Source organism: Amblyomma maculatum, chromosome 9, assembly GCF_055883805.1.
Source record: "Amblyomma maculatum isolate TAMU_Amacu chromosome 9, ASM5588380v1, whole genome shotgun sequence".
In the NCBI taxonomy this organism is placed as follows: domain Eukaryota; kingdom Metazoa; phylum Arthropoda; class Arachnida; order Ixodida; family Ixodidae; genus Amblyomma; species Amblyomma maculatum.
Window position 1 is genome coordinate 122,059,601 of NC_139352.1, and position 27,515 is coordinate 122,087,115.

At 46.2% G+C, this 27,515-nt stretch overlaps 2 protein-coding genes across 9 annotated transcripts in view; one reads left to right on the plus strand and one right to left on the minus strand.

Moving 5' to 3' along the window:
* Window positions 1-27,515, plus strand: part of LOC146180290 (uncharacterized) — a 38,845-nt gene that overhangs the window by 8,598 nt on the left and 2,732 nt on the right. For 2 of the 8 annotated variants that reach the window (XM_084579506.1, XM_084579507.1), the window contains exon 4: window positions 26,929-27,033. The exons of 3 other annotated variants lie outside the window; for them this stretch is intronic. In XM_084579506.1, the coding sequence (XP_084435632.1) occupies window positions 26,929-27,033 (105 nt within the window). Of the gene's footprint in view, window positions 1-12,805; window positions 13,610-17,721; window positions 17,805-26,928; window positions 27,136-27,515 lie in introns of those variants that run through there. 3 more of the 8 variants (XR_014700817.1, XR_014700816.1, XR_014700818.1) reach the window with 3 other exon arrangements.
* On the minus strand, window positions 10-5,056 carry LOC146180292 (uncharacterized; the record flags this gene model as incomplete). The annotated part of the gene is made up of 1 exon (XM_084579505.1): window positions 10-5,056. A coding segment is annotated over exon 1 (4,305 nt), but the record flags the coding sequence as incomplete, so codon positions are not given.

Below are 27,515 nucleotides of genomic sequence, written 5' to 3' on the forward strand. Positions count from 1 at the left end.
AATGACACTGTCTGACAGTGAACTATGTCTAGCAATAGCCTCTAGATCTCTGTCACATAATGAATAGAGCTTATAAATTTGCAACGTCTCGGCTTTAACAGAAGCAAGGTCTATTGTATTTTGCTTTGTCGAGCTCACCTCAGTGCCATTCACTTTAATGGGACGCACTGTGCTGGCCTTAACTGCAGGTACTACAGGCTTATTAGTGCTTCCATAACTATTTCCTGTATTTATGGGACTTGGTTGGTGAACTAGTGGGCTTGTCCTGTTTTGCTGTACTGAAAACAATCGCTTAGTAGCTTTCACTTTTTTTGGACGACCTCTTCTGGCCTTAACTACAGGTATTACAAGCTTAATATTCCCAAAGCTACTTCCTGTATTTAAGGTGCTCGTTTGTTGAACTGCTGGGCTTGTTTGAATTGTTAAACCTTGTAAATTTTGCCCAGCCTGACTTTGCTGTGCATATGCTGCTGTGAGCTGTCTTCCAAATGCCTTAATAGCCAAAACATTTTCTCGCGCCTCTTTTTCACTTCCCATGGATGCAATATTTGCGACACTCTTGGCCATAATCTCAAGCTCCTTGTACACCCAGCAGAATATCTTTTGCGGTGTGTTTAGCTTAAGAGGTGAAGATACCTGAATGCTACTTGTTACTACTGGCTTTGTGGGCGTAGCTGTAGGGCTTTCACTTAAAAAATGCTCCTTTTGCCATCTGCTAGGAATGCATGCTGTATCGAGTACTCTTTCCTGTGCAAATGAGCGGACTGCCATTATATGCGAACAAGGCAAGCCGTACTGGTTGAAAAAAGTACATGTACAGCTGTCCAGATTTTGACTGACACAATAGTCTTTACTTCCTAAAGCCACATTAAATGAGTTGAGAAGTGAACTGACTTGATAATTAGCAGTCTTAAATTTTTCATATTGTTCGAGCAGTTTATCTTTAGCTTCTGATGTGCAGCAACGGGACAGTTCTAATTGAAATTCATCTATACAATTTACATTTACATTAATCTTCATTTCCTTCAGCTTTGCAAACTGTAGAGAGGCGGCGTCATTGTCAACATACTCTATCAATCCTCCTACAGCCTCCACTAAATGCATACCAGGACGAAGGAAACTTTTAAGCTTTTGATTGTGGCTTTCAATTCGGTTATTTGTATTATTTCCTAGGGTTACAAGGCTTTTCCTGTAAGCATGCACCCACATCTCTCTACACGAGTCCCACTGCTGCATATAATAGGAAAAGAATCCAGCAGGAGCTACATTACGCAATTGATCTAACATGTCAGAGTACTCTTGATGAGTTTGAGAATAGACTAATGCTTTTACAAGTGGAAGGAGTAATTTTCGTTGCCCTCTTGCTTTATCATTAATATTTCTATGGAGGCAATTCAGCACGTGCCATGTGCACAGTAAAATTGTGCTGTTCGGAAGAAGAGAACTGAGGATACGCATTTCGTTCATGTCTTTATCTATCATTACCACCTTACATCCTGATACAACAAATGGATTAAATTGTATAAATTTTTCAAACATGGCCCTTATAATTTCAGCGGTTTCATTTTGTACGAATGCGTAGCAGACGCACCGCCCACGCCCACGGCCATCTTCGATGAGAACAGAGTACAAAACATAACCTTCAATATTAACTTTATATGTCCCATCTACAAATATAACATCAGGATATTTTTCCAGCATCTCACGCATCTCACTTGTTTGGAACAAGATAAACTGCAACTCATGTTGATTGTCTTTTTCGTAATGAATGACCCAGTTTGGATTTCTTTCAATTAAAGTTTCTACCTGCTGAACTAGCATTTGCCCGTGAGTCTCCTTATTTCGAACTGGTACAGAGTAAATTTGTTTTAAATTGTTTACATCTTTCGTAGTTAAAGTTTTACCCGTCTTTTGTTGAACAAGTTTCTTGAACTCTTTCGAAGCAACGTTACATTTCACCAGATCACATAGTTGATTTTTTTCATTACTGTTCAGAAGTCTTTGGTTTGTGTATAAATTGTAATGACTAAGGTCGTGATTGTGCACAGATTTCAGCTGAATTATTTTGTAGTGCAGAGATGGAGACTTGTGAAGAGCCAGTGAAACAAGCATTTCACAACCAATGCTGTTGTAAGACTGGTTTGGACGTTTTCCAGTACTGCGTATCCTAGCATTACCGCTATGAATACAGCGATAAGTAATTCTCAAAAATTCATAATCTTTAGATCCTGACTCTAAGGGGTTTTTGTTTGACCTAGCGACATGAACGACATGCTTCCCCTCCTTACACCACTCATCAAAACATTCCTTAAAAGAAACAAAACTATCAAATGTGCCATTCAGGCAAATTTTGCTCCCTCCCCCTCCAGATATTGTGTTAGAAGCCTTAGTTGCATGAACATGGGCAAGGGTTACATCTTCACAAAGCTCACTATGGCAGCCTGGTGCTAAAGGCAGGAGATGCTCAGATGGGGTATCAATTAGCCAAGTGTCACCAAGGCCACCAGTTGCTCTCTCCCTTTCCTGTTTAAGAGATTCTATTTTTTGGATAGCTTGACTGTCTGGCATATCACATAAGTTAGATTTTCTGCACAAAGCAGATGCTACCAGACAGCGTCTGCGTCGCTTGGCAGCACTGGGCTGTGCACTGCTCACTGTGCCACCCTCATGCGCAGACTTTTGCACCTTAGAGTGAGCCTGGTCATTGAAATTGCCAACTTCTCCATAAGGTACTGAAGCAGCCAAACGACGCCGTCGCCGCTTAGCAGCACCGGACTTTGCTTTGATTAGGCTAGTATTCACGACACATTTGCATGCACTCTGGCCTTCTTTAGATGGTGATCGTGCACGGCTTTTGCAGCCAGTAACCTCTACGACAACACCGCACAAAACAGCTGCAAAGTCTGCCAGCTCACAATTTTTTTGGTGGTGGCTGGCCACACAGCTGTCACAGGCAATGCTGCGCAGGTCACTAGCTTGCCCTTCACCGTCCACACAGCATGCTGCAGTAGAAGGAGGCGCACAGGCATTTCTGTAAAAGTGTGCCTGCACTGTCCTCACTACTGCAGAATAAGGTGTGGCACGCTGCAAGGGCTTGGCACCTGTTTTGGCAAGTACTCTGGTGTCTCTGCCTGTGGCAGAGCTTGAACCTTTTCCTTGCCGAAACAGTGCCGCAGCCTTCCGCTTCTTCTTTGATACAAGTACCCACTCACTGTTGCCATGGTTGCAGACAGCCTTTGGTACAGTTGCTTTAGGAGCACTGACTGTACCTTCCTCTATGGAAGAGCACACAGCAGGGCTGCTTTTGTGCGACACCTGTGAGGCTCCACCATTCACCTTGGCACAGGTGGTGCTTGCACCTTGGCTGAGAGTCATAGGCTTGGTAAAAGGCACACAGCCTTCAAGCCTCTTCTCAGCCTTTCCCCATCCGGGTACACCTGAGCCATGGGACACAGAGGAAGGCAGGCTGTCCCAGGTAGTCCAAACTTTACAACCTTTTTGCCGGACACGAACACCTCCAACAAGCACAAAGCCAGCTCCCCAAAGGGTAGCTGGAAGCTGGTCAGTGCCGCCCCGTTGCAAAGGAGTATTGTTTGTTCCCTGGACAGGAGCAGGAGTTGCAGGTTGCTTGCTTACTACTCCTAAAGTACAAATAGATGAATATAGAGGAGGAAAGTCTGCCTCACAAATCATGGCCTCCCTGGCTGGCTTGGCCCAGCCAGTCCAACTTGTGGATACCCGACTCTCCTGGTACCTCTGTTGAATGGACCGCCTCTCAGCAACAGCAGCCAGGCTGCAGGCCTCCTGGTAGAGATACTCCGCCAGCACCTGGTTTCCTTGCCGGCTCGGGTGCACACCATCGCGGCTCAGGTAGCTGCTCCAGCATCCAACCAAGCCGCCCAGGAAGCGGAAACCCCGCTCGCGGCATAGCTCCTGTAATGCAGCGTTTACCTGCCTGTACCGCTCGTTCGTGCGGTGCAGCTGAGTTTCGCTTTCAGCAACCCTATACTCGTTCTGCCCTCGTGGGAGAACGGCGGAGAAAGCTACTTGCATCGAAGATTTGCTCTTGACAATGCCGCTAGCCAACCGACGGTACTTCTCAATGCACATGCTAACACTCTCAAGAGTGTTGTTCGTGCCAACATGAATAATGAGAACGTCGATGTCGAATAGCTGAGTAGCTACCGCCGAGAGCAAATTTTCTATCTTTATCCCTCTGTGTGCACTCACATCAACAGCCAGACCAGGACGCGATGGAAAATACTGATTAACATATTTCACCATTGAATCACCGGCCACCAAAACCCGATTCATGTTGATCTGTGCAGCGCAGATTAACAGAGGTAGAGAAGTTTAAAACCTGTTTAAAACACGCAATTCAACACACGACTGACGTCAATCGCAACAGTTAACAGAAAGCGAGGATTAACAAAAATGCGAACTGACTTGAATCGCAACACAGCGAAGATTAACAAACTAAAAAAAAAAATAATAAAAAACGAAAAGCAACTGTACACGCAAATTAACGTGCAAATTAGGACAATCGGCACAAACGCCTAGCGTTATATCGAATTCTAGAAAAACTTATCGCAGGAGAAAATGCTTGTTGGGGCGTCTTGAACAGGCCAAGGACGATGCAGCCGATGGATGAGAATCCTAGGCAAAGTCTGAGCGTGGATTTGAGCAGAGACCTGATCCAGACACCCGCCTGCCTGAGTGCCTCCTTGCTGCTTTCTCTCTCGACTAGAACTTTCGCACTTCAGCCTCGCTGGGAGAGGGATTAGAACGGCCCATGCATGTTTCGAGACTTCAGCAGTTGCGCGCCGCGCGCCGATTGGTTGGCAAGGCTCCGCGATTGCTTCCGCACAGCGCGCTGGTTGGTTGGTAAACTTATGACACTTGGGTAGCCAGGTGAGGGTGGGGAAGGGGCGTGAGCAGGGCAGCGACACGCACTTGGCCTGCTCTACCTTCAAAGCCCAGCCTACAATGCGAAGCTGTAGCTGTGCATTGTAGCCCCCAAAATTGTCTTTTTCTTTCTTTTTTCTTTTTTTTTTTTTTTTTTTTTTTTTTTTGCAAGTGCGGTAATTGTTTGCCAGCTTTGACAATTTGTCACCTTTATATATCAGTGAGAGCAGGCAAGGAAATGGCATGTGGCGGTCAAGGAATGGAAAGGGGGGGGGGGGGGGGGAATCGAACTGCGGAACGAGAGCAGGCCGTCCACTGATCAGAGCGGTCACCCGCACCTGGGGCGCTGACAAAGTGTCGGCAGAAATTGCATCGCAGTGTCATAGGATCAGGCAGACGGCAACGCTAAATAAAAGTCTGTACATATCTTTCACATAAAATCGCGACATCCTGCAAAAAATGCCCCGAAACTCTGAAGGGATTCTCAATGGGTGCGTAAGTGACGGTTTGTTTCGATAGTAATTACAGGAAAAAATGGAACTTGGCACAATTGGACAAGCGTGAGTCCCCTGGTGGCTATCTTTAGCCCCTGTTTTTGCCGTGTGTGCACACTGCCCGAAATTGGGCAATTGGCATCGTGCGTGAAAAACAGCACGCCTTTCGGTTGTATATTGCACAGCAGCGTTAAACTGCAAATTTACTCCTTGGCTATTTGATTATCTCGGCTACCGAAACCCGACACCGCATATCTTCCGCTCACGCTATAACCTCGAACATATACATGAGTGTAAATTCCATGCACGAGACATTTAACCAGAAACGAAGCTACATGCAGATGAGCACTTAATTGGCCAGTCCTTTCCTAAACGCCTAAAGAACATCGCTGTTCGTACGGAAGCGGATCATACGCATAGCGTAAACCTACCAGTGCCCCCAAAATAAAACGGAGCACACGAACGAACAAAATTTTGTTTCGCGGCGTGCTCTGCAAGTGCACGGCCGGATGTTCTGTTTTGACACCCTTGATGTCCATGTCTTCAGCACGCGGGACGAATTAGGAGAGCACTTTTTGTGCGAGCCCGTGCTTCGTTTTTTTAAGGTGTATTAGGACGTCGGAGGTCGGTGCAGGATCGAAGACAGCGCAGATGCTAGGAGTAGCTCGGTTAGGTTACGAGCAAATCGAGGTGGCAATTTAATAATTTAATTGTAGAAACGAGAACTGTCCGATCGTGAATGGACATACATGCGTATTGCTGGAGTACGTCGCGTCGCCTGCCGCCTGCAACCTGTGCGCGTGACAAGCGGTGCTCGCCGCACACAACTTTGAGTGAATACAATGATCTGCGTCATTGTGGGAATACGACGTAAGAATTGCCGAGACCTTCTTAGCACCTCCTAGAGCGTCACGAAAGCTGAGCTTCATGCACGCGTAGCAAACGGAATGCGGACGTACCTGCACAGAGAATTGAATGGATACGTCGGATGTATATATCTTTAGACACTTGGTTTGTAATATAGGTGTAAAGTTGGGTTAGTTGAATCTGACTCACGATGAAGTTAGCGCAAAAAACGAGGGCCCAGGAAGCGCTCATGTTGAGTCTTCTTCCATAGTCCTAGTTTTCTGCGCTAACTTCATGTTCTTTGTCTTGTTACGCTCAATATATGATTACGTTGAGATGTTAATATTTCAGGCAACCAGTTCACAATGATCTTTAAAAGGCTGAAGAGCACTTTAAGAAAAGGCACGAATACATTGGATGAAGAGAAGGCATTGTGGGACACGGGGACAGCTTTCATCTTGATATGCCTCAGCTGAGGACTAGACCTACGCTCATGCGGCCCGTCGCGCATGCATTTCATTTGAAGCGAAAGCTTCACTACGCTATAGGTAGACCCGCGCTTCACGTCATAGTTTAACTTTCAAGCAAACTTGACTACCTGCGCCTTTCCTTTCGTATAAGCCAATGCATGGATGGATGGATGGGAAAACATTTATTTCATCGGCTTTAAGTGGTTTAGTTTGCTTGCTGGCCGCGCCAGATGGCCGCCAGTTGCGTCCTGTCGGCGATCTCTTCGGCCCACTCAGTGACCCGAGCCTGGATGGCCGGGTCCGAGCAGCGCAGCACGGCCTCCCACTCCTCCAGAGATGGAGCTGGCAGCAAATCGGCGGGTGGCGGATAGGCCGCGCACCCCCATGTAATGTCTAAAGTAGCGTCGACGCCACACTCTTTGCATTCAGGGTCAACCTGCTCTTTGAATATATGTGAATAAACTTTGGGGCAGGGGAAGTCGCGGGTTTGTAGCTGGCGCCAGAGTATCTCCTGGGCCTTGCTTAATGACTTGTGTGGTGGAGGGAAGATGCGCCTTCCCAGGCTAAAATGGCGAGTTATATCATGGAACGAGAGCAGGCCCTCCCTCGCGCCGCGGGAAACGAGGTGCTCACCGCCCGGCCGACGAAACCTCGGGCATAGCCAATGCATAATTTACGAGAGAGAGAAAACCTTTATTACACGTAGGAATTCGGGGCGCGCAAGAAAAAATACAGACGGTTTAATTGAGTTGATCATGGAATATCGTGCAGCAGCAGGGCGTTTTGACAGATTGTGTGTGTTGTGTCTAAATTATTATACGTTATTAAGGCAAAAACCTTTCTAGGCTCATGAAGCGAAATCCCGTGCGCGAGATTTGTCAACGTCTGGCCAGCAGGTCAAGCCTGTTGCGACCTCATAGGCTCGCTTGAGGATCCGGTCTTGTATGCCCAGGTCCGAACTGCGCAGCGATTCCGCGAGATGTGTTCTTGTCTAGCGTTCCTGCCATCTGCAATCCCTCACTTAAATGCGCGCCAAGGAACGCCACGCGACAGAAGCGATCGTGCACCGTCTAAACACACTCGGCAGTTATATGTAGCACTGCAATGAACGCCGATAAGAGGCAAAGGATAGGAGAGGAAGGGTAGGCTTTCGCCATTCTCCTCTTAGACATCTGAGAGACTAGTTTTTTTTTTTGTTTTTTTTTTCTTTTTTTTTTTTTTAATCAGGCGGTCATGCTTCCAAACAAGACTATGTGCTGCAACACTAAAATTTCCGAGAGCACTGCAGAATCTGCAGTGGAGAAATGCGAAAGCTTTAGCGTTCTTGCTGCACAGGTACAGTACTCACGGATTGAAATAGGACACTCGGAGCGCGTGGCCGTCGCTGCATGCAAGGCAGTGTGGTAAACAACAGGCCGGCTTATTGGCGACCGGAAGAAGCAGTTCTGCTTTTTAGATGTTCTCCCCCTCGCGCTATAGACCCTTTACAGCGCGAGCGCATGTGCGCTGCCATATTTGATCATGTGACCCTTCCGCCATCGCTGGCCTTCGGGCCTTCTGGTTTGACGGCTTTCGGCGCGCTAGTACTCGGCTGCACGGTGCGGCGTACCCGCTATCGCTGGGGACAACGAGCTTGTAGATAGCCGAAAAACTTCCTGTGAATGCTCATAGTGTGTGTGTAGGCGCTAAAAGTTTAATTTAACCACGTAGTTCATTTATTGCGTCCTCCTAAATGTCTGCATTGGCTAGAACGTTTGTACAAACCCATCTGCCGTCGACTTTTTTTTTTGCTTTTTTTTTATCAATTCCCTCTCTAGTGCTCTTTGTGGAAAACGTGACTTTCTGTAAAACTGAATAGATTACAAACTGATTATTCCCTCAAACTTATTTTTTATTTTCTTGCGCAAAGGGCGAACGCATGCTCAGACTATGCTGGCTGAGACGCATTATGAATGTTCATTTAACATTGTGCACAATACTTACTGCTCAATATGGACGCGCGTGTAATCCCCGACAATTGATAAGATATAATTTTATCTCCTGTAAACGTCCTGGCTTCAAAAGACTATTACGCTGCTTGAAGGCCGCATCAGGCGCTCAGCAGCGTTCACCTGGGTTCGGGCGAAGGTGACTGGAAACTGCACCGGAATTCAGAACGCACAGTACGCAGCCCAAACAAGCGGGGATATAAAAAAATCTTATCATGGTAAATTTTATCATTGGCCTGTGCATTATTTTCATAAAAGCAACACTTGCTGTTGGGCTAGTTGGTTCAAATCCATATTTGGGAACACAGCGCTGAACAGGACGCAACACAAGAGAACGAAGGTAGACAGGACGGAGCGCTGAACTGACAACTTTTATTTCAAAAGAAAGAAGGTGACTCGTATTTAAGCGGTGCCTATAAGAACACGTGATCAATGCAGGGAGCAAAAGCATAAAAGCAGCAGTTATTACATGTATTTCAGCAGTACTTGTCTAACTAAAGTTTGGTTTTCTTTGTGCGGTGTTACGTCCCAAAGCGACTCAGGCTGTGAGTGGAGGACTGCGGAAATTCCCATCCCCTTGGGGTTCTTTAATGTGCACTGATATCGCACAAACCACGGGGCCTGGGTTTTTGGCTCCAGAGAAAAGCAGCCACCGAGGCCGAGATTCGATCCCGCATATCCTAGGGAATAGTACTTAATTAAAGTAAACAGACTCACTTACATGCCCACACTAACTTTCCTTCTCTGCGCAATCAATTCTTATAACTGCATAGAGATTAATAGCAACGTCAAGGTACCTCTTAACGCCCTGCGAAAAAAACTCGGCAGCAGTGCAAAGACTCAATATCCAATTCCTGAGAAAACGTCAGGGTCGTTCTCGCATTGCCATGGCTACTGCCGGTGCTAAAACGAGCTGGGGCGTGAGGTATAGCCATTCTCTTCAATTAACAGGCGCTTTCTTGTCCCAGAAAGGAACACGAACTCGTGATACATCTCCCAGAAAAACGGTTGCCTAGGCCATGATGTGCACCTTATGTAGAAAGCGTCTTCTGTTCTTCCGCCAATAAACAACAGGGTCATTAGCACTACTTCCTCGCAGAATACTTCGATAATACAGATCACACCTGCATCAAAGCAGCGCTGTTTAAAAGTCAGCTGGTATTCTTACACAAGATACACAGCAGCAGTTAGCACTGCGCACCGATGCGTTCCGAAGGCCAGCAATGACGGCCGTCCTAGTGGCGCCACCTGTTAGGGAAGAGTTGAACTACTCGCTGTAAACGGTCTATACCACAATGCTGCACCTTGGTTCCATGAGCATCCACGGACGGCGCTGCATGCAGCGACGGCCACGCGCTCCGAGTGTCCTATTTCAATCCGTGAGTACTGTACATCGCGCGCCCCTTGTCGAACACAACCAGCGTTCCCGTGAACGCATCAGAGTTCACCGGAGTTATAATTTGCTCACAAGAAGGGAAAGGCGCAGTATCTGTCACGCTTATTTCTGTGGACACCAAAACCGCACCCTAAGGGAATGGCGGAGGTATTGAAAGTGGAAAATAGAGCCCCGCCGGGTTGGCGCAGTGGTAAGACGCCCGACTACTGTGCCGGAGTTCCCGGGTTCGAACCCGACCTCGGCGGCTGCGTTTCGATGGAGGCGAAACGAAGTGGCGTCCGTGTGCTGTGCGATGTCAGCGCACGTTAAATATCCCCAGGTGGTCGAAATTACTCCGTAGCCCTCCACTACGGCTCCTCTTTCTCTCTCTCCGCTTTCACTCCCACCTTCCTCCCTTCCCTTACGGCGCGGTTCAGGTGTCCACAGAGCAAGTGTAACAGATACTGCGCCTTTCCCTACCTGTGAACCAGTTATTATAATCATTCAACATCGGGCTTTTGCGAGAATGTGAGTAGATAGTGCTGAAGCACTGAAAAAGTGTAAAAAAAATACGGCGACACAATGGGCTCTAACGTCATTAGCATAATTACCAGCTGTGCATAGCTTGCCTGGTTCGTTCGGATCGTTCTCGACCAATGATCAGCTAACCGATAAAATCACTCGTGAAACGCGTTCTGAATTAAACAAAATGAAGTCTATATAGAGCCACCGCAAAAGAGCACGCCGACGACAAAAAAAAAAAAAAAAAAAAAAAGTGATTAACCAGATGAACTGTCATAGCCAAAATAATTATTTACGAGGAAAAACCCGAAACTGCTCAGTATTATCTGCACGTCCAAAAGCTTATTCAGTATTGCAAGTACACAGGCAACTCGTGTCCACTGAGATACAATGAGCAACTCGTGCCGATTTCCCAATCGCTCACAATCATTATTGTTCAACACCTGACCAAGCATTCATTGATTTCATAGGAACTTACTAAGTCGGACTAACCACGAGTCATGAACTGAATGTGAATCCAGACTCGCATAGACTCAGATTTGAACATGAATAAACTCACAATTGAACGTGAGTCCGGACTCACGACTCGGATCACGATTTGAATGTGAGCCTAAATGAGACCGACGACCTATGAAAACAGTACGTGGTTTGGTCCTCTGCTAAATAAAGTTAAATTGGTTCACAGGAAGGGAAAGGCGCAGTAACTGTCACACTTGCTCTGTGGACACCCGAACCGCGCCGTAAGGGAAGGGAGGAAGGTGGGAATGAAAGTGGAAAGAGAGAAAGAGGAGCCGTAGTGGAGGGCTACGGGGTAATTTCGACCACCTGGGGATCTTTAACGTGCGCTGACATCGCACAGCACACGACGCCTCTTCGTTTCGCCTCCATCGAAACGCAGCCGCCGCGGTCGGGTTCGAACCCGGGAACTCCGGCACAGTAGTCGGGCGTCTTACCACTGCACCACCCCGGCGGGGCAAAATGTAATGAGCCTAATGACAGCCCTTCTGTACTGTCCACGCACTCTGCAAAGACCGCTCAACAATCGGCTGCTGTAACATGTCCAACTGAAACTGATAACATTGTGACCATGCTTGCCGAACTTGTTGAACGACAGAAGCAGATGGCTGAGGACCTTGGAAATATTAAGTCATTTCAAGCTTATAATAAATAAATTGGTTCACAGGAAGGGAAAGGCGCAGTAACTGTCACACTTGCTCTGTGGACACCCGAACCGCGCCGTAAGGGAAGGGAGGAGGGTGGGAATGAAAGTGGAAAGAGAGAAAGAGGAGCCGTAGTGGAGGGCTACGGAGTAATTTCGACCACCTGGGGATCTTTAACGTGCGCTGACATCGCACAGCACACGACGCCTCTTCGTTTCGCCTCCATCGAAACGCAGCCGCCGCGGTCGGGTTCGAACCCGGGAACTCCGGCACAGTCCTCTGCTGCCCTAATTAGTTTTTCGGCGCAAGAATTTTTGTTGCGAGGAGTACGCAGCATCTCTCCGGGTATTAAGTGGATCTCAATGGATAACCTTGAGCAAAAACTCGAGCTTTTTTTTTTTTTTTTTTTTTTTTTTTTTTTTGCTGCCTATTTCATAATTTCATAACGATAGTATTTTAAGTGTTAATTTAACCTTATTATTACATGTTTTATATTTACAGTCTTACTTACTGCACTCTCTGAATTTGCCGCGTAGCGCGATATGCGCAGATATCTGGCTTGCGCACTGCCGGTTCGCGTAGCGGTGACGGTGTTCGTATATGTTGAAGTCCATTCGATCGAAAAGCAGCCCCATTGCCGTCGCCGTAACCCTGAATTGAGACATGCCGGTAAAAATTATCCACGACATTTAATTTCAAAGCTGAAGCAACCGTTCTTGTGCATCATTCCGGTCAGTGAAGTTGAAGGCTAGATTGTATTCTGTTGTAAGTGTAGAAGAGAGGCAATGTGAAAAGAGGCATACCTTGATTTGTTTTCCCCTCAAAACCATCTCAAAACAACAGCATCCAAAAATATTTCATTACAAAAGAGTTCGCGGAATGAAAAGGCTATGTGAATGGCTATTTCGCGTGTACTCGTAATGCGAAACTTGAGTCTAAATATTGTCGTCTCTCATACTCGTACAATAGTAATCAGATTATTCTCTCAATATTGCAAACATTCAGCAAGTTCTAAGCGTTCAAAAGATTGTTTACTTGCTTTCAGATTTTTTAAACTATGAAAAGTGGTTTGGTGCATGGCAGGCGCTCCCAATTGGTTTACCGAGGCTCTCGTTGAAGTAAAGACATTTGAAATAAAACCAAAAGATGACTTTTAATAACAAACACAGGCGGTGAAAGATCGTCTTACTCATACCCGTAAGTGTGGTGCCCTTGCCTCTGGGCCTCAGCTTTTGTACCCCGACATTTTATCGCTCTGGCAGAATAATTAAGGCGTATTGATAATCAAAACGTACATGAATTACATAGAGCATCACCTTCCTTGCCCTGATATGTTCGGGAAAGGGGCCGAAGGCTTCACCGTTGGGCGATGAGGTAGGCGGACGACGCTCAACAGCTTTTAGATGTTGCATATTTGCAATGGTTGAGAAAGGGCTTACGAGCAAATAGTTAACAAGGAAACGAAGTCAAAAATTTTAAGCGTTCTCAAACCCGCCAGTTTGCGATTTATCAGTGGTACGGAGGAATTATGTAGCTGGCTAGGGATCCCAACCGCTTGACAACCCTGTCCTTTCTTGCCATAACTGCCCTCTGTACTTCCTCTCGCCCCTTCCGGCCTATCCCCTTTTCTTTCCCGCCGGCCCCATCTCGGATGTTTCAGATTTTAGATCGCAGTTGCCGCGACCGGCAACACTCTTTTTTTTCCTTTTTGATTATTCAATAAACCATTACCACCACCACCAATTGGCCACTAGCGTCTTCATTGGCTCCACCCCCGCCACATGTTACCATGCAGCCACATGAATGCACGCAAAGGAGGAATCTTCGCGCTTTGCAGTCGTGGGCTGTTTTTGTTTAGTAATGATGGAGTAAAAAAAAAAGGGGGGGGGGGGGGGTCCAATTGGGCGTTGTAGTCCGTTTGGGTTGCCTAGCTCAAGCTAGGCATTCAAATGGGTTCTACCTTAATTAACTCTCTGGTTCCACCATAATAAGCTTACAGTTGTATGGCCGATTCGACCGCTTATTGGACCGATTTGGACTAGCTTCAGTTTTTTAGAACCCAGAAAACCACTTGAAACTACCCATTGGTTCGATTTTGTTTAAGGGTATTAAGGGAGCATTCCCGATTGGAATGCCAAGTGTGGATGATATCCTTGACTGAGATTTGCACTTATACATCTGATATACTAGTTGGGTTCTTGTAAAGAAAGGTGCTAGGAGCTTAATCATAATTAATTTCGCCATGTTTACTTGTTTCCATATGTTTCTCTCGCTTGATTTCTGTAAAAGCTTCTAGTCCTGTTAATCACAATTCCTTTCTAGAAATGTTGGTTCATGCTCTCTTGTGAATAAAGCTCCAACTGGAAATCCTTTAAGCTCCCTAGTCGCAGTACACGTTTACAACTGATTTCACCACTCTGAGCCCTAATGAGCTTAACCGGAGCCAAGTTACCCAACTAAGTGAGATACTGCACCGGCGGCTGCGTTCCGGTGGAGGCGAAACTGTCCACAAACGACTGCGCGTGAGCGGCCGCCGCGATTAGCCTTTAGTTTCCTGTAAACCAATCATTAAACACACACACACGCGTGCGCACGCGCGCGTCTGCTCTCGTACACACTGCGCTTGGCATTGCGCGTGGCATTGCGGCATTGCGGCATTCTCTCCTTGGAGGACAGTGCAAAGATTTCGCAGTGGCGCGCCGCGTGTGAAGGCGAAGCTTGAGCGCCCTCCTAATTCAAACCGTTTACAACCTGGCTAAACCATGCAAGATCATGCTTGCATGGTCTTCTTCTTTCCTTCCGTCTACGCAGTTCAAACCATTTGGTCCTAGTTGGTGTATCATTTGAGGTCTTTTGGTTTTGATGGACGGCCATTTATTTCCAATTGTAAGCACCAATTGAGGTTGAATGGTGTAGCTTAATGGGTGGTGAAAACACAGCTGAATTTCGATCGATTGTTTTAGTTGGAAAATTTCCAATTTGGTCAAACCACTGAGTGTCCAGGCCGAAGGTTTGTGTACATCGCGGCTAACACTGCTGTGGGAAACAAAGGGTCTGACTCTCTTCTCAGAAAGGAGATATGTTCCCCGGCTTCGTCCAGGCGCAAGCGGCCGGCGTCTTCGCTTGCCAGCCATCACCGCCGCCGCTCGGGTGACTCACTGGAACCATTCCCGGGGCATGATTGTCTCATTCGACATCACAGAAGTAAGGAAATATCTGCATTTGCAGGCACCGTCATCGGAAGCCGCCACCACGCCGGCGCCTCTTGTCTTCCCCGGTGCGGTCGAGTCAATATGGACGTGTGGAATGCCTTGACGATTTCTCGGCAAGAAAACTACAGCGCATTTCTAGGGCATCTCGTTTACCGACTGACTTACGACAAGGTATATCTTAAAATGTGGCTAACGCAAGCCTACAATGAACACCGTGGTTCCCGCCAAGGGGCTGCCGGCGATCGGCGGTCATCGGAGGCGCCGCGGCGGCGGCAGCGAAGGCGAGGGTTCCATTCACTGCGGTCAGCCACCTCGCCGGAATGGAAGGTAGCGACCCATTCATGTCTTCCTGCCTGGCGCCAGCAGCGGTGACAAGGAATATCCTTCCCTTTTTGGCGGAAGGCAAAGGCGCGCCGCCGAGTTGTCTTAATGGTGTGCATAGGGGCAGAAGTTCCCCAGAGCTAAAGTCAAGGCAGGTGTGTGACCTTGAATTCCGGGAAGTTCAGTCGGGGAAACGAGCTCCCCAGGCGACTGACTTCTTGTGCTGTTTCGGCTTGGTACTGCCCTTGCCCCAACTGCGGTCCCTGGAAATACTTTCTAGGTTGTCTGCCGCCTCCCCGCTCGGCACAGCCCAGAGTCGGAGCAAGCGCGGTCGGCTCCCCATCGTCGCGTTCCTCCTTGAAATCCTGCGATTTGTCGTCGTCGCCGGTTTATTGTGTGTTTTCTTTTTCTTGCCGTGACGGGAAAGCTTTCAACCATACTTACTATAATTCTTTTAAACTGCGAATGCCCTTTCCAAAGCCAGCCTAACAGAAAAAAAAAAAAAAAAAAAAAAAAACTCTTGTTCGTTCACGTACAAACAGCGCCGACTGCAGCGCGTTGTCTGCTCTGAACGATAAATAGATGCTTTGGGAAATTAAAACCACACTTGACGACGTACGCGAACAGCGAACGACGCGGCGTGAAGCAGAAGGGATGTATATGGCTAAAACGGCCGCGGCGCATTTATGTGGCGGCGAAAACAGGGATACTTGACATCAAAGGCGCGGCAGACAGAGGCGAGGCACTGTCCTCGTCTCTGTCTGCCGCGCCCTTGATGTCAAGTACGTCTGACCAACTCGCCCAAACGTTCACGGTTCTTGAAAACAGGGAGGCTGAACAAGTGGAAGGGGACCGGAAAAGAAACTTGTCGCCATGTAGAAAGGAAACAAGGGAACAAGAAATGGGGGGAGGGGGGGGGGGGGGGGGGGGGGTCGAGAGCTGTCGACCTTTAGAAAAAGTGCCGCAAACGTGAACTAAAGGGTACACAGATGAGAATAAGGAGATAAAATACAAACAAACAAAAAAAAAAAAGCTAGAGAGAGGATGGCCTGCTGGTTGAGAAAAGAACTGGGACTAACGCAGAGCTACAATTAAAGCGCGTACAGCGTAAAAAAAGAAAAAGCTGCAGCCAGCTAAGGGAGGGGGGTGGCAAAACTTTTGTTGCGCCAAACTACTTCGCGGTTATGTCTGAAATTGATACTCCTTTTTCTTTTTCTTTTTTCTGCGTGCTGTCGAGACATTTCATTTGTACATCCATCGTTTATTTATTTATTTATTTATTTATTTATTTATTTATTTATTTATTTTTTAATATTAGGTTTTACAGTTTAGCCGTAAGTCGAGTGAACTTTATTCATAGGAATTACGCTTGCAAGGACTGCTAGAATGATTTCCCGCTGAAAAAAAAAAAAAATCATTGCCTAAATTTCTCACAATTTTATAAGCTTATAAAACCGACCGGTAACATAAGAGAGTGTGCGGTATTTGAATTCTACTTGATCTTCTTGAATTAACTGTTTCCGCGAATATGGGGGACCTGGAAGCACGTAATCTGCTTGCTCTGTCTCTGTAATCAGTCTTACATCGACTTCTCAGCTTTTTTAGAGTTGGATGGCACCAGGTATTTACTAAGGATAATTCTCATTATATAGCTTCCGAACGATGGCATCAGAAATTAACGAAATTCTTTCTTGAGAAAGGTATGCACCTCTAGTAAGTATAGTGTGGATTTAAAGAATCAGTTGGTGGTGGTAGTGGTTTATTATTAAGAGAGGGAGCGTCGTTGGGCGAGTCGGTCAATCATGATAAATTAAAAAAAAAAATGTGTGTGTGGGGGTGGGGGGGGGGGGGGGTACTGCGGACAAATATGCAAGGACAAGAAGTTACCCCACAAGCGCAGACTCGCGACTGATCTTATTTGGAAAAAAAAAAAAAAAAAAAAAAAAAAAAAAAAAACTTTATATAACTTCAACCTGTCAAGTCGCACACTAAGCGCAGTGTAAAAATATTGCCTTCATTCTGATACAATATCTGATTGATGGGTCACTTACGCAAACTTATTTTTCTTCTTTATACAGAACGCAGAGGGCACAATGAGGCCAACTTGCACGGGACTGAAAAAAACCGCCGGCACACCGTAGGCAAGTTGGCCTCATTGTGCCTTAAGATTATGTCCGAAGGGAGGAGTAAGGCGGACTGCATCAAGCATATCATGCCATTCGTTTCGTCAGATGCCTGATGGGTGTTGTCTGTGAGGTCCATCTCACCTGTGACAGGGTTTACATCGGACAGACAGGCCTTTGTTTTAATGATCGCCGAAAAGAAAACCAGCTTTGGATGAAATCGGGTACTGGGTCAGATTTACCCCTCCACTATGGCGCATGCCCAGACGCTACACGCGATAACGCATGCCTGCATTTATTGGCAGATATTGTTTTGAAGAGGAGCCGTAACCAGGTGGTACGTGACTTGGCCGAGGCGTTCTGTACAAAGAAGGAAGGTGAAGTTTGCGTAAGTGGCCCATTTGGCACAGTTAAAACTGCTTTCATTGCAGTAAAAAACGGCGTCATACGCCGTTTAGACCTCACCTTGCAGACATGCCGCGTGGAGCATCACTCAGCGGTCACGCAATAACTCCAGAACTGGATCGGGGAAGTGTGTGTGTGTGTGTGGGGGGGGGGGGGGGGGGGCGCTCTCTAAACAAATTGTGTACATACTGAGGGGCCAACGCCCCCCCCCCCCCCCCCCCACACACACACACATACACTTTCACCCTTTCCTACTATTCGCATTAAAGTCTGAATTTGACGATATGTAGCATGCTGTAAATGAGCCAGTTGTGATCGCAGCCACTTTTGTAGTAGACCTTTTTCATTGCATAAACTAAAGTAACGCTCCCAGAAATCGTGCGGCCCTAATGAAATACCGATGAAATTCCTTAAACGGTGTGATGAGTGATTGTCCTATTACTTGCAAATTTTATTTGAAAAGTGATCATTCTTTACCTAATGACTGGCGCAGCGCTATAGTAGCTCCGGTTTTTAAAGGCTACGGTAATCGACTTCTTGTAAAGAACTTTAGACCGGTTTCACTCACTTCCGTATGTTGCAAGGTTTTTGAACGCATCCTTCATTTTTTGTAAATGAACGACCTTTTGTGTCCGTTCCAGCATGGTTTTCGGACTGGCCTTTCGATGCAGTTGATTGAAGCAGTGAACGATTTTTGCAAGGTTATAGACGAAAGTCAGCAGGTAGATGTGGTCTGTGTGGATTTCGCGAAGGCTTTCGATAAAGTTCCGCATCATAAACTTCTTTTTAAACTGCGCAGATAAGGAATCAGTGAAAATATAGTACTATGGATTCAGGCGTATCTAGGTAACCACTGTCAAGTTGTCAAGGTAGAAAGCACACTATTAGATAAGCGTGAAGTTCTGTCGGGGGTGCCACAGGGCTCCGTTTTAGGTCCGCTTTTGTTTTTGTTATATATAAATGATATTTCTCCTATCATTCAATCACCTGTCAAAATGAAACTTTTTGCTGATGACTGTTTAATTTACTCTCCTGTGGCTTCCCCGGAAGATCAGATGAATTTAAATAGGTGCCTTCAGTCAAACTCGTGCTGCCTGAAATGGGGCATAAATAAATTACCAAAAGTCTACTCAAATGCATGTAACAAGGAAGCAGAATGTTATGCCGTTTCAATATAATATCGGTGAAAATTCTTTAGATGAGGTAAAGCGTTTTAGATACTTGGGAGTGACACTAACACATAATCTGTGTTGGCGCACCCATATTGAAAATATCTATTTAAAAGCCTATCAGAAGCTTTGTTTCCAGCGGAGGAAGTTGCCGAATGCGACTAGAGAAATTAAATTGATTACGTACAAGACATTCGTGCGGCCAATCATAGAGTGCGCAAGTGCAGTGTGACGTCCACTTCAAAAGGGTTTAAAATGAAAACTGGAAAGATTGCAAAGGATTTCAGCACGTTTTATATGTTCTGAATACCGGCGCACTGACTCAGTCACAGAAATGTTAAACCAGTGTCAGTTAGAATCACTAGAAATGAGAAGAACAAAGCAGAAATTGAAACTTTTTTTTTTCTGATAATGAATGATAAAGTAAAAGTTAATAAACAACACTATGTTACACGTCCTCTGAGGCGTTGCCCACGAAAAAAATAACAGTAAGGTATAGCATCCTATTATTACACGTAGTGATGTATATCGCTACTCCTTTTTTCCCTATGCAGTAGAAATCTGGAACTGCCAAGCGAAGTTCTATACCAAACAGAAGTAGAAAAATTTGAGATAGGTGTTAAGTCGTTCTTGGAGCATTACAGTGCAAATTTGTAATTCTGTTCTATAGAGTGTATTTTAGCGAAGAGAATTGTATGTGTTTCCCTCCCTGTAATGACCCTCATATAGAGGGTTAACCGTATGAATAAAAAAAAAATAATAAAAAGTCTCTGACTGACCATAGTTCATGAGCACGATCAGTGCGATTGAAATACGCCTTACTCGAACTTTCTTAACCTAAGTGTACATCGTTCGCGTGGAACTGCTTTTTTAGACTTATTCTTTGTTCTATATTTCATATCCATTAAAAAGGCATTTTAAACGTTTAATTTCCATGCCCAAATTTCATTCAGTGGTCATTAGTGTAGTTGAATATATTGTGCGAGATTTTACCCTCTGCTTAGTAAATTGGACAGCGCATATATTTGTAGAATAATCTATTTTATATTACTAAGTTTGGTTTTATAATTTCCTTGTTCCTTTAATGTAACCTTCATAGCAGAAAGGGCGTAAATAACAACCAGAACGAACAACAATAACAGTAGCATCCGCTTTTATATATTTTTTATTATGTTGTATGCATATTTTGTTTTAAGCACATTTTAGATATGCCTGCTCGAAAGGGAATGGGTCTAGTAATACGGTGGGATTTTCTTGAAGAGAAATCATATGTCAAGTGTGATGATCATCTAGAGGACCTGCCATCGGCCACAATATACTGAATACGCCGGTTCTCGTCCGCTCTCTCTCTAGAGGACCAGGCAAAACAGACAAATTATCAACGAAAGAAAAGACGAACGGGGTGCCCTTTCTCACTCGTTGGTCCTAATTGTTTTTCGCTGGTGGGGGAGATGTGTTCTTACAACTCGTACAGTACAGCGTACTCTTAAATAGTGATGACCACTGGCGAACCACTGTAAACTGCAACCCGGTGGGTTTGCGGGAACTTCATATTTTTAACTTTCATTTTTAGTGGTGGTGGTGGTGGTGGTGGTAGTGGTTTATTGAATGATCAAAAAGGATGGAAGTGTGCTGCCGGCCGCGGCAACTGCTATCTAAAATCTGAAGCACCCGAGCTGTGCCCGGAAGGAAAGAAAAGGGAACATTGACAGTACAGCGAGGGGAAGTACAGAGGGGAGCAATATAAAAAAAGGACAGGGGGAGCTTTGTACATTATTTACAAAATACGAAAACAAGGACAGCGAGGTGTTTTTTTTTTTTTTTTTTTTTGTCTCTTGGGAGCTCGCACGTATTCTTTAAACTGCTGCAAAGGTGCAAAAGAAGGGTTCAAGCTTGCTACTTCTGACGACTGCCCTTCTTCGTCTGCCTATACTGCAGGAAAGTCGTCGGTCTCTTTTCCAGTCAAATCAGGACAAAGCCTCTCCTTTTGCCGAAAAACGAAAGGTCTGGGAATAAAAGCTGAGACCTAGAGGTAGGATACGACAGTTATGGGTGCAATTAATGTGAGGCGATCTTTCGAAGTACGCGTTTGTGTTCCGTGCGTAAAAGTAATTATTTAGTTTTATTAGGAATTTCAATATGCGTTTACTTCAACAAGAGCCTTGGAAAACCAGTAGCATCTGCCACGCACCAATTACCTGTTCTTTCGACTGTCGACTTGAAGAAAGAAAAAGTGTTGGCACCGCATGTCAGCACTCAGAAATCTTGGACAACCTTCATAGCACGCACTGCGGAGTCCGCAACTTTAACTACTCCAAAGAATTCTTGCAAAATCGCCAAGTACATATCAGAGTGGGCGATACGAGATCAAACCCAATCCTCATGTGCACGAGAGGCACGCCACAAAGAGCGGTACTCTACCCTTTTGCGTGTAGTGTTTTCAGAAGTAAAACTGGTGACATGACGCACCGCGCTGTGCAGGTAATCTACTTCTGCACCGGTAGGCTTTGAAGTTCTCGCCCTTCAAATGGCTTGCACCGCCCTCATGCATGTCGTTGCAGGCCATTCCAGCAGTCTTATCACCGTAAAGAGGTCACGAAGCGATTCGAGCACAGATGGAAAGGGAAATAAAGAGAGTGAGAAAGAAAGCAGCTGGTAGCCTGCTTCGCTCTTCCTCTTCTTGGGTTAACAATTAGCGAAGGAATGTGAAAACCACTGACAAAAGTAAAAAATTGCAGCCTGCTTTGTTTTCGTGCAGCCCTTATACAATCGAGCACGGAAAGTGGGGTCTCAGCTGGTCCTAGTGCTGGTAAGGTTCTAGTGCTAAAATGCTGGTAAGGGGGTCTCTACCCCCCGAGGCCTCCCTGACTTTAAGCACTGACCAGAGTAGGTTCACTGCAAATTTTCAGAGTATAACATTCGTTTCCCGTTCGCTTCCCGCCTACTGGCTGATGGAGTCACTTGACAATTCATATATCTTCGAAGCGCGCGCACGGCATACGCGTCTGCGTGTCTTGTGCGGTAGGTTCCTTTTTTTTTTTTTTTTTTTTTCGATTGTCCACCGAAGCCACGCGGGAAATTCTCCGCGTGGACACTTCGGCGTGTCCGACCCCCGTTGAAATGGAAGACGCCTTTGGATTGGGCCGACAAGCGGTAGCAAATATTTCCCGTCTTGACGCTATAAATAGTTCTCTTCTGCCCGCAAACGCCTTGTTTTAAGTCAACGGCGGACATAAAGGCCCCGCACGAACGTTCGCTTGAGTCTGTCTGCGCATGCGTGACGCGCCGATTAGATAGATATATGTCCCATGTCAGATATTTCCGCGGCGCTTGCTGCGCGCTCGCGCTGGCGCAGAGGTGGCTCGCCGGTCATTAGTTGACGTGCACCAATCAGAGGATGCCTTTCGCGCTGTCTCTGTGATCTAACTCTGTCTTTTCTTTTCTTTCTTTTTTTTTTTTTTTTTTTTTTTTTTTTTTTTTTTTTTTTTTTTTTTTTTTACATTGGTGCTGCGCTGCGTAGAGTTATGCATACAGTCAGTCGATCGACAACGAAAGGTTCATCGCCGGAGTGTAGCGACGGCACTCGCTGTGGCTGAAGGGCTTCAGCTGTGGCTCGCCAGCCACAAACAGCATAAAAATAAATAAGTTAGAGAAGCTATGTGCGGAGAGGTGGCGTCTGAGGTGCTGCCTCTATTGCTTCCTGGAGCACCGCGCGCAGGTCAGCGCATTGTTTACGGCAAGCATTGAATAAGTGAAATGTGCTTAAAAATCCTCGTGTTGCTATCACACAAACAGCATCGAGGCGATGGAAGTCGCTCCGGGACAAACTTAAAGTAGCAGTCGAACTGTTTCGGTCATTTTCAGCCTACGAAGTCTTGCAACAACACAGGAGCGAGTACGCCAGCTAGCCACTGTAGCCAGAGACGCTCCATGGAGATGCGTACTTTTTACAGTGTTGTCAGGGCGCGGCAATCGGCGCGTAGGCGCCTCGCTTGTGCTAAAGCCCCTCGTGCGCCCCGTGGAGGCCACGCTTAACAGTGATGACAAGGAAGCAGAACTGATCCAGCTAAGATACGCCCGTGCAACACCATGCCTACGCTTGCGCTTCCTGGACGGATATCGGAAATAACTGTTTTTCGTCGGCATCAAGGAAGAGCGCCCAGAAGAGAATCCACGCTCACTCTTTGCGGGAAGGAGACCGTCCGCGCCAGTGGCGCAGCGAGAAATTTTGTTCGAAGGGGGCTGACGTGCTGTGCGTCCTCTGTTTATAATTTGTCGAGGTATCAAATACATAAATAATAACGGCGATGTCATTGCATATTAGATGCTGCAAACGAATTCTTGAGCCCCAAACAATATTTTGAAAATCGCGGAATGAATTAATAGTCGCGTAGCACTTTGTGTAGGTGTCCATCGAAAAGTGATATAGATTGGCGCCTTATCCCCCAAAATCTGCTTAAACGAGCAAAAAAAAAAAAAGATTTTAAAATGGCTGGGATAATTAACCAGAGCAAACATAGTTTACAGAATGGAAGCTCGATTAAGCATAACCTGACACGGTTTGCTGCGGTTTATCACATTCATGGCTGTCTGCGAACCTCGATCAAGGATACCACAGAGCATTTTGAAGGGGGAGGTCCTAGGAGGCGAGCCCAATTGGCAGCGGTGGCCGGAAAGGGTAGATGGAGGCTGCGGTCATTCTGTCAGGCAACGTATATTTCTGGAGATATCCGGTACGAATAAAGTTTGGCAGGTGTGTGAGGAAGCAGCAGCAGATGTGAGAAATAAAAGATTGCGAGCGCCGCTAGTGTTCCTGTAGGAACACTAGGCGCCGCTGGCTCCATGCGCCACACTGAGGCAAATCCCGGCGTCAGATGACCTTCACGAGTGGCAGAATTAGAGCTAAAGCTCTGAAAATTCGCGCAATGGATTTGCGTTGTTACAGGCGCTATCACGATGCTCTTAACATGAAGCTTGGGAGGTTCAGTTCAAACCGTGTACATCTTGCTAAACCATGCTTAACAGAGATTTCGCTCGTGTACGAACCCATACATTCCCGCCCATTTTTTCAAAGTTTCGGGGAATCGAAAGCGGCTACATGGCACCCACCCGTCTACTAGACGTTTCTGTACATCTCGCAGCCATCTAGCTTACTATAATGCGCACACAGTTACAAGACGACTTGTGGAGATATAGAAGGATTGTATGCGCATACGAAAACCTTTTCCATTGATAACCTGTCTACTCGAAGGCTATAATTAAGACATACCTCGCCAAGATACACCGCCCCTATATATAGTGCTCAACACATAGACACTGCTTAAAGTTTGGCTCCATCGAAGGGCGATCCGAGCACTGGTGGAAAGGGAAATCAAGAGGGAAAGAGAGAAAGCGGCTGTTTGCCTGCTTGCAAATCGTTTTATTCGAAGGGGAGAAAGCATTATTATTTTTCTCCATTTCTCGTTCTCGAAAACGTGTTAGAGGCTCATAATACTCACTGTGGAACTGTCGAAACGCCAGAGAAGAAATCTTCCGATTATACCACTGACAAGGATAAAAATAATTGCCTGCTTTGTATTCATTCATAAGGTCCTTATACATTCAAGCTCGGGGGGTCTCGGACCCCTCTTAAATTTTACTAGGAGTGTCAGACCCCCCCCCCCCCCCCCCCCCCGAGACCCCCCTGACATTAAGCCCTGCACATAAACTACCGCAGCGAAGCACTCACTGCATGCGCGATTCTATGTCCACTAGGAAAACCTCCGATAATCGAACATATCAATCACACACGCGTCCTCACAATGATTTTTTTTTTTGCCGTGACAGCTTCCAGACGACTTAACATATTTGTTGAAGATATTATCGATGTCTTTTCTGGTGATCAATTAAGATCTCAAGGTGTCCACAGGACATTTTGTGCTCACGAGGCGTTGTCTTTGTTCGTGTACATCCGGAGCCGTAGGCGTGCTCGGGGTTCATTATAGTGTGCGACGATCATCGCGCAGCGCCTCCCCCTCTCACCAAAGTACCTACGGCCAAATAGCAGTGCAAATTATGATGAGGATTTGTTTACCAAACATTTGTTTGACGTGATGCCATTGAAGCGTAAAAAGGAATAGTGTGGGCTTAAAAATTTAACAAGCTTCGCGCCTACCGACGACGCGTTCTCACAACGAGTTCTTTGAGTCCTCGGCTTATGCAAACGTGGCAAGTGAGAAGTTCTTGTAATGCAATTGCATCACGGGTACTCAGCCGCCAGTATCATAAACAAAAAAAAAGAAAACCTGCATGACCATAAACTAATTGACTTGGCGCCCCGCTGAGATTACCCCCCCCCCCCCCCTTATTTTTCTTTTTCTTTTTTTTTCCCTGTGCGCATGCCTATAATATACCTATGCCAGCCACACTGTCAATGCCTGTCTCGCGCATTCGCCAAATCTCTGCACAATTGAAAAGGGCACCAAAAAATAGCTTTGAGGCGTCCGCGCAAGACTATACCTTAAATTATAATGCTAGTCCCTATATACTGACTGCAAATAACATATAGGCTTTAATTCAAACACTAACACACGTAGATCGTTGCATGGCTATTCTAGGAAGATTGCGATTGCAACACATATATATGCTTTCTGACATCTAATTCTGCTGAGCCATTCGCATATACGCTGTGTCCCACTACCCGAACAAATCGAAAGGACGGTCACGGACCGCGGCTGCAGCCGCGATTTACGCCACTAGTGATATCAGGGGCGTAGCCAAGAGGAGGGCTTATGAGGCTTCTGTCGAAGTGGTCTGCTGGGAGTCCTCGTCTGTTCGTAACAGTATAGTATGCAGATGTATTTAACTGATGTATTTATAGGAAGGGAAAGGCACGGTAACTGTCTCACTTGTTTTCTGTGGACACCGCAACCACGCCGTAAGGGAAGGGGGGAAGGTGGGAGTGAAAGTGGAAAGAGAGAAAGAGGAGCCGTAGTGGAGGGCTACGGAGTAATTTCGACCACCTGGGGATCTTTAACGTGCGCTGACATCGCACAGCACACGGCCGCCTCCTCGTTTCGCCTCCATCGAAACGCAGCCGCCGAGGTCGGGTTCGAACCCGGGTACTCCGGCACAGTAGTCGGGCGTCTTACCACTGCACCACCCCGGCGGGGCATAGTATGCAGATACTGCATTATAATCAAAGTTATATAAGCACACTGGAGAGAGTGCAGACAACCATTTCATCTGCGGGTCCGTTAGGAACACTACGTATTAGAACTAACCTTAATTGTATGGCTGGAAAACTGGCTACGATGAATTTTCAGTTCTGCATTCGATAAATTGAATAATCTTCGTCTGAAACAATAAATGCTCAGCATACTCGATGGAATGGAAGCCCCGGAGGGTACCACCATTCTTCCGTGCAATTTTGCATCCCGGCATGCAGAATTTATGGCTCAGTTGAGAGGTGACAAATTTGTGAAAGGCATCTCGATACGGAGGAGGCTGAGCAGCAACGTCAGCCTCCCTCGAAAAAACTTTCTGGCTATGCCACTGACCCTGGGTGATATACCTATATACGACATTAAAGTGCACGCTCGTGAACAATCGGCGATGAGCCGGCGCCTACGTCTCCATCAGATCTTTCAGTTAAGTTATATTTGGGAAATGAAGCTGTCATGCGGCTGTGATCATTTATATGCCGACCCTTCCAAAATTTTACCACCCTTCGGAGTAAATAACTGCGATAATTGCAGCTCGGCTCCCTTTCAGCGCTAAAGGCGCGCCGCATTCATTGCCTGTTGCCGTTGTCAAATAGGAGAAAGACGTTTTTTGCACGCTTTTTTTTTTTGGGTTCTTTTTGTGTGTGTCTGTGTGTGCAGGGGCGGGGGAGACATGCTGCGAAAGTTGCTCCTTGTCCCGTCTGGTCTTGCTGATAGTCCCACTGCGTAATTCCAGGGGCTTTACAACTGCGGAGTTGGTCGCGTCGCCTAGTGGATTCGGCCAACACTACGTTCGCAAACCTCGCCCGTACTACCCCAGGTGGCGCAGGCGCTTTAACCAGTAGGTGATGTACGCTCGCCGGTATGCGCATCTGTACGCGCACCGCTTAACCCTTCCAACTCGCGGCACAATTTCTCGCGTTCTTCTTGAGCTAGCAACGCAATTTCGCTTCATAGAAAGTGCGGCAATATTTGCTTCCTTATAGTGAAACTAAATGTATATGGTGCAACTTCTATGAACACGAAGTTAATTTGTGACAAGCAAATTAAAAATGCTTCATTACACCGAGGATTTCGATATACCGACGCTTGTTACATCGAGGATTTAAAAGTACTGCTCTTCCCTCCTGTGAATACATGGAGTATGCGTTTAGTAGCTGTTGACTTCTTGAGAATAAACGTGCGCAAACTGTCAACTTCGAACAACAAATATGTCTTGAAGTGGTATTAAACAAAATATAAAGAAAATCGCACTGATTCATTGCAGTTCAAGCATATTTGTGTTATGACAATAATTGGAAGGAGCTTAAAAGTAATTTTCTT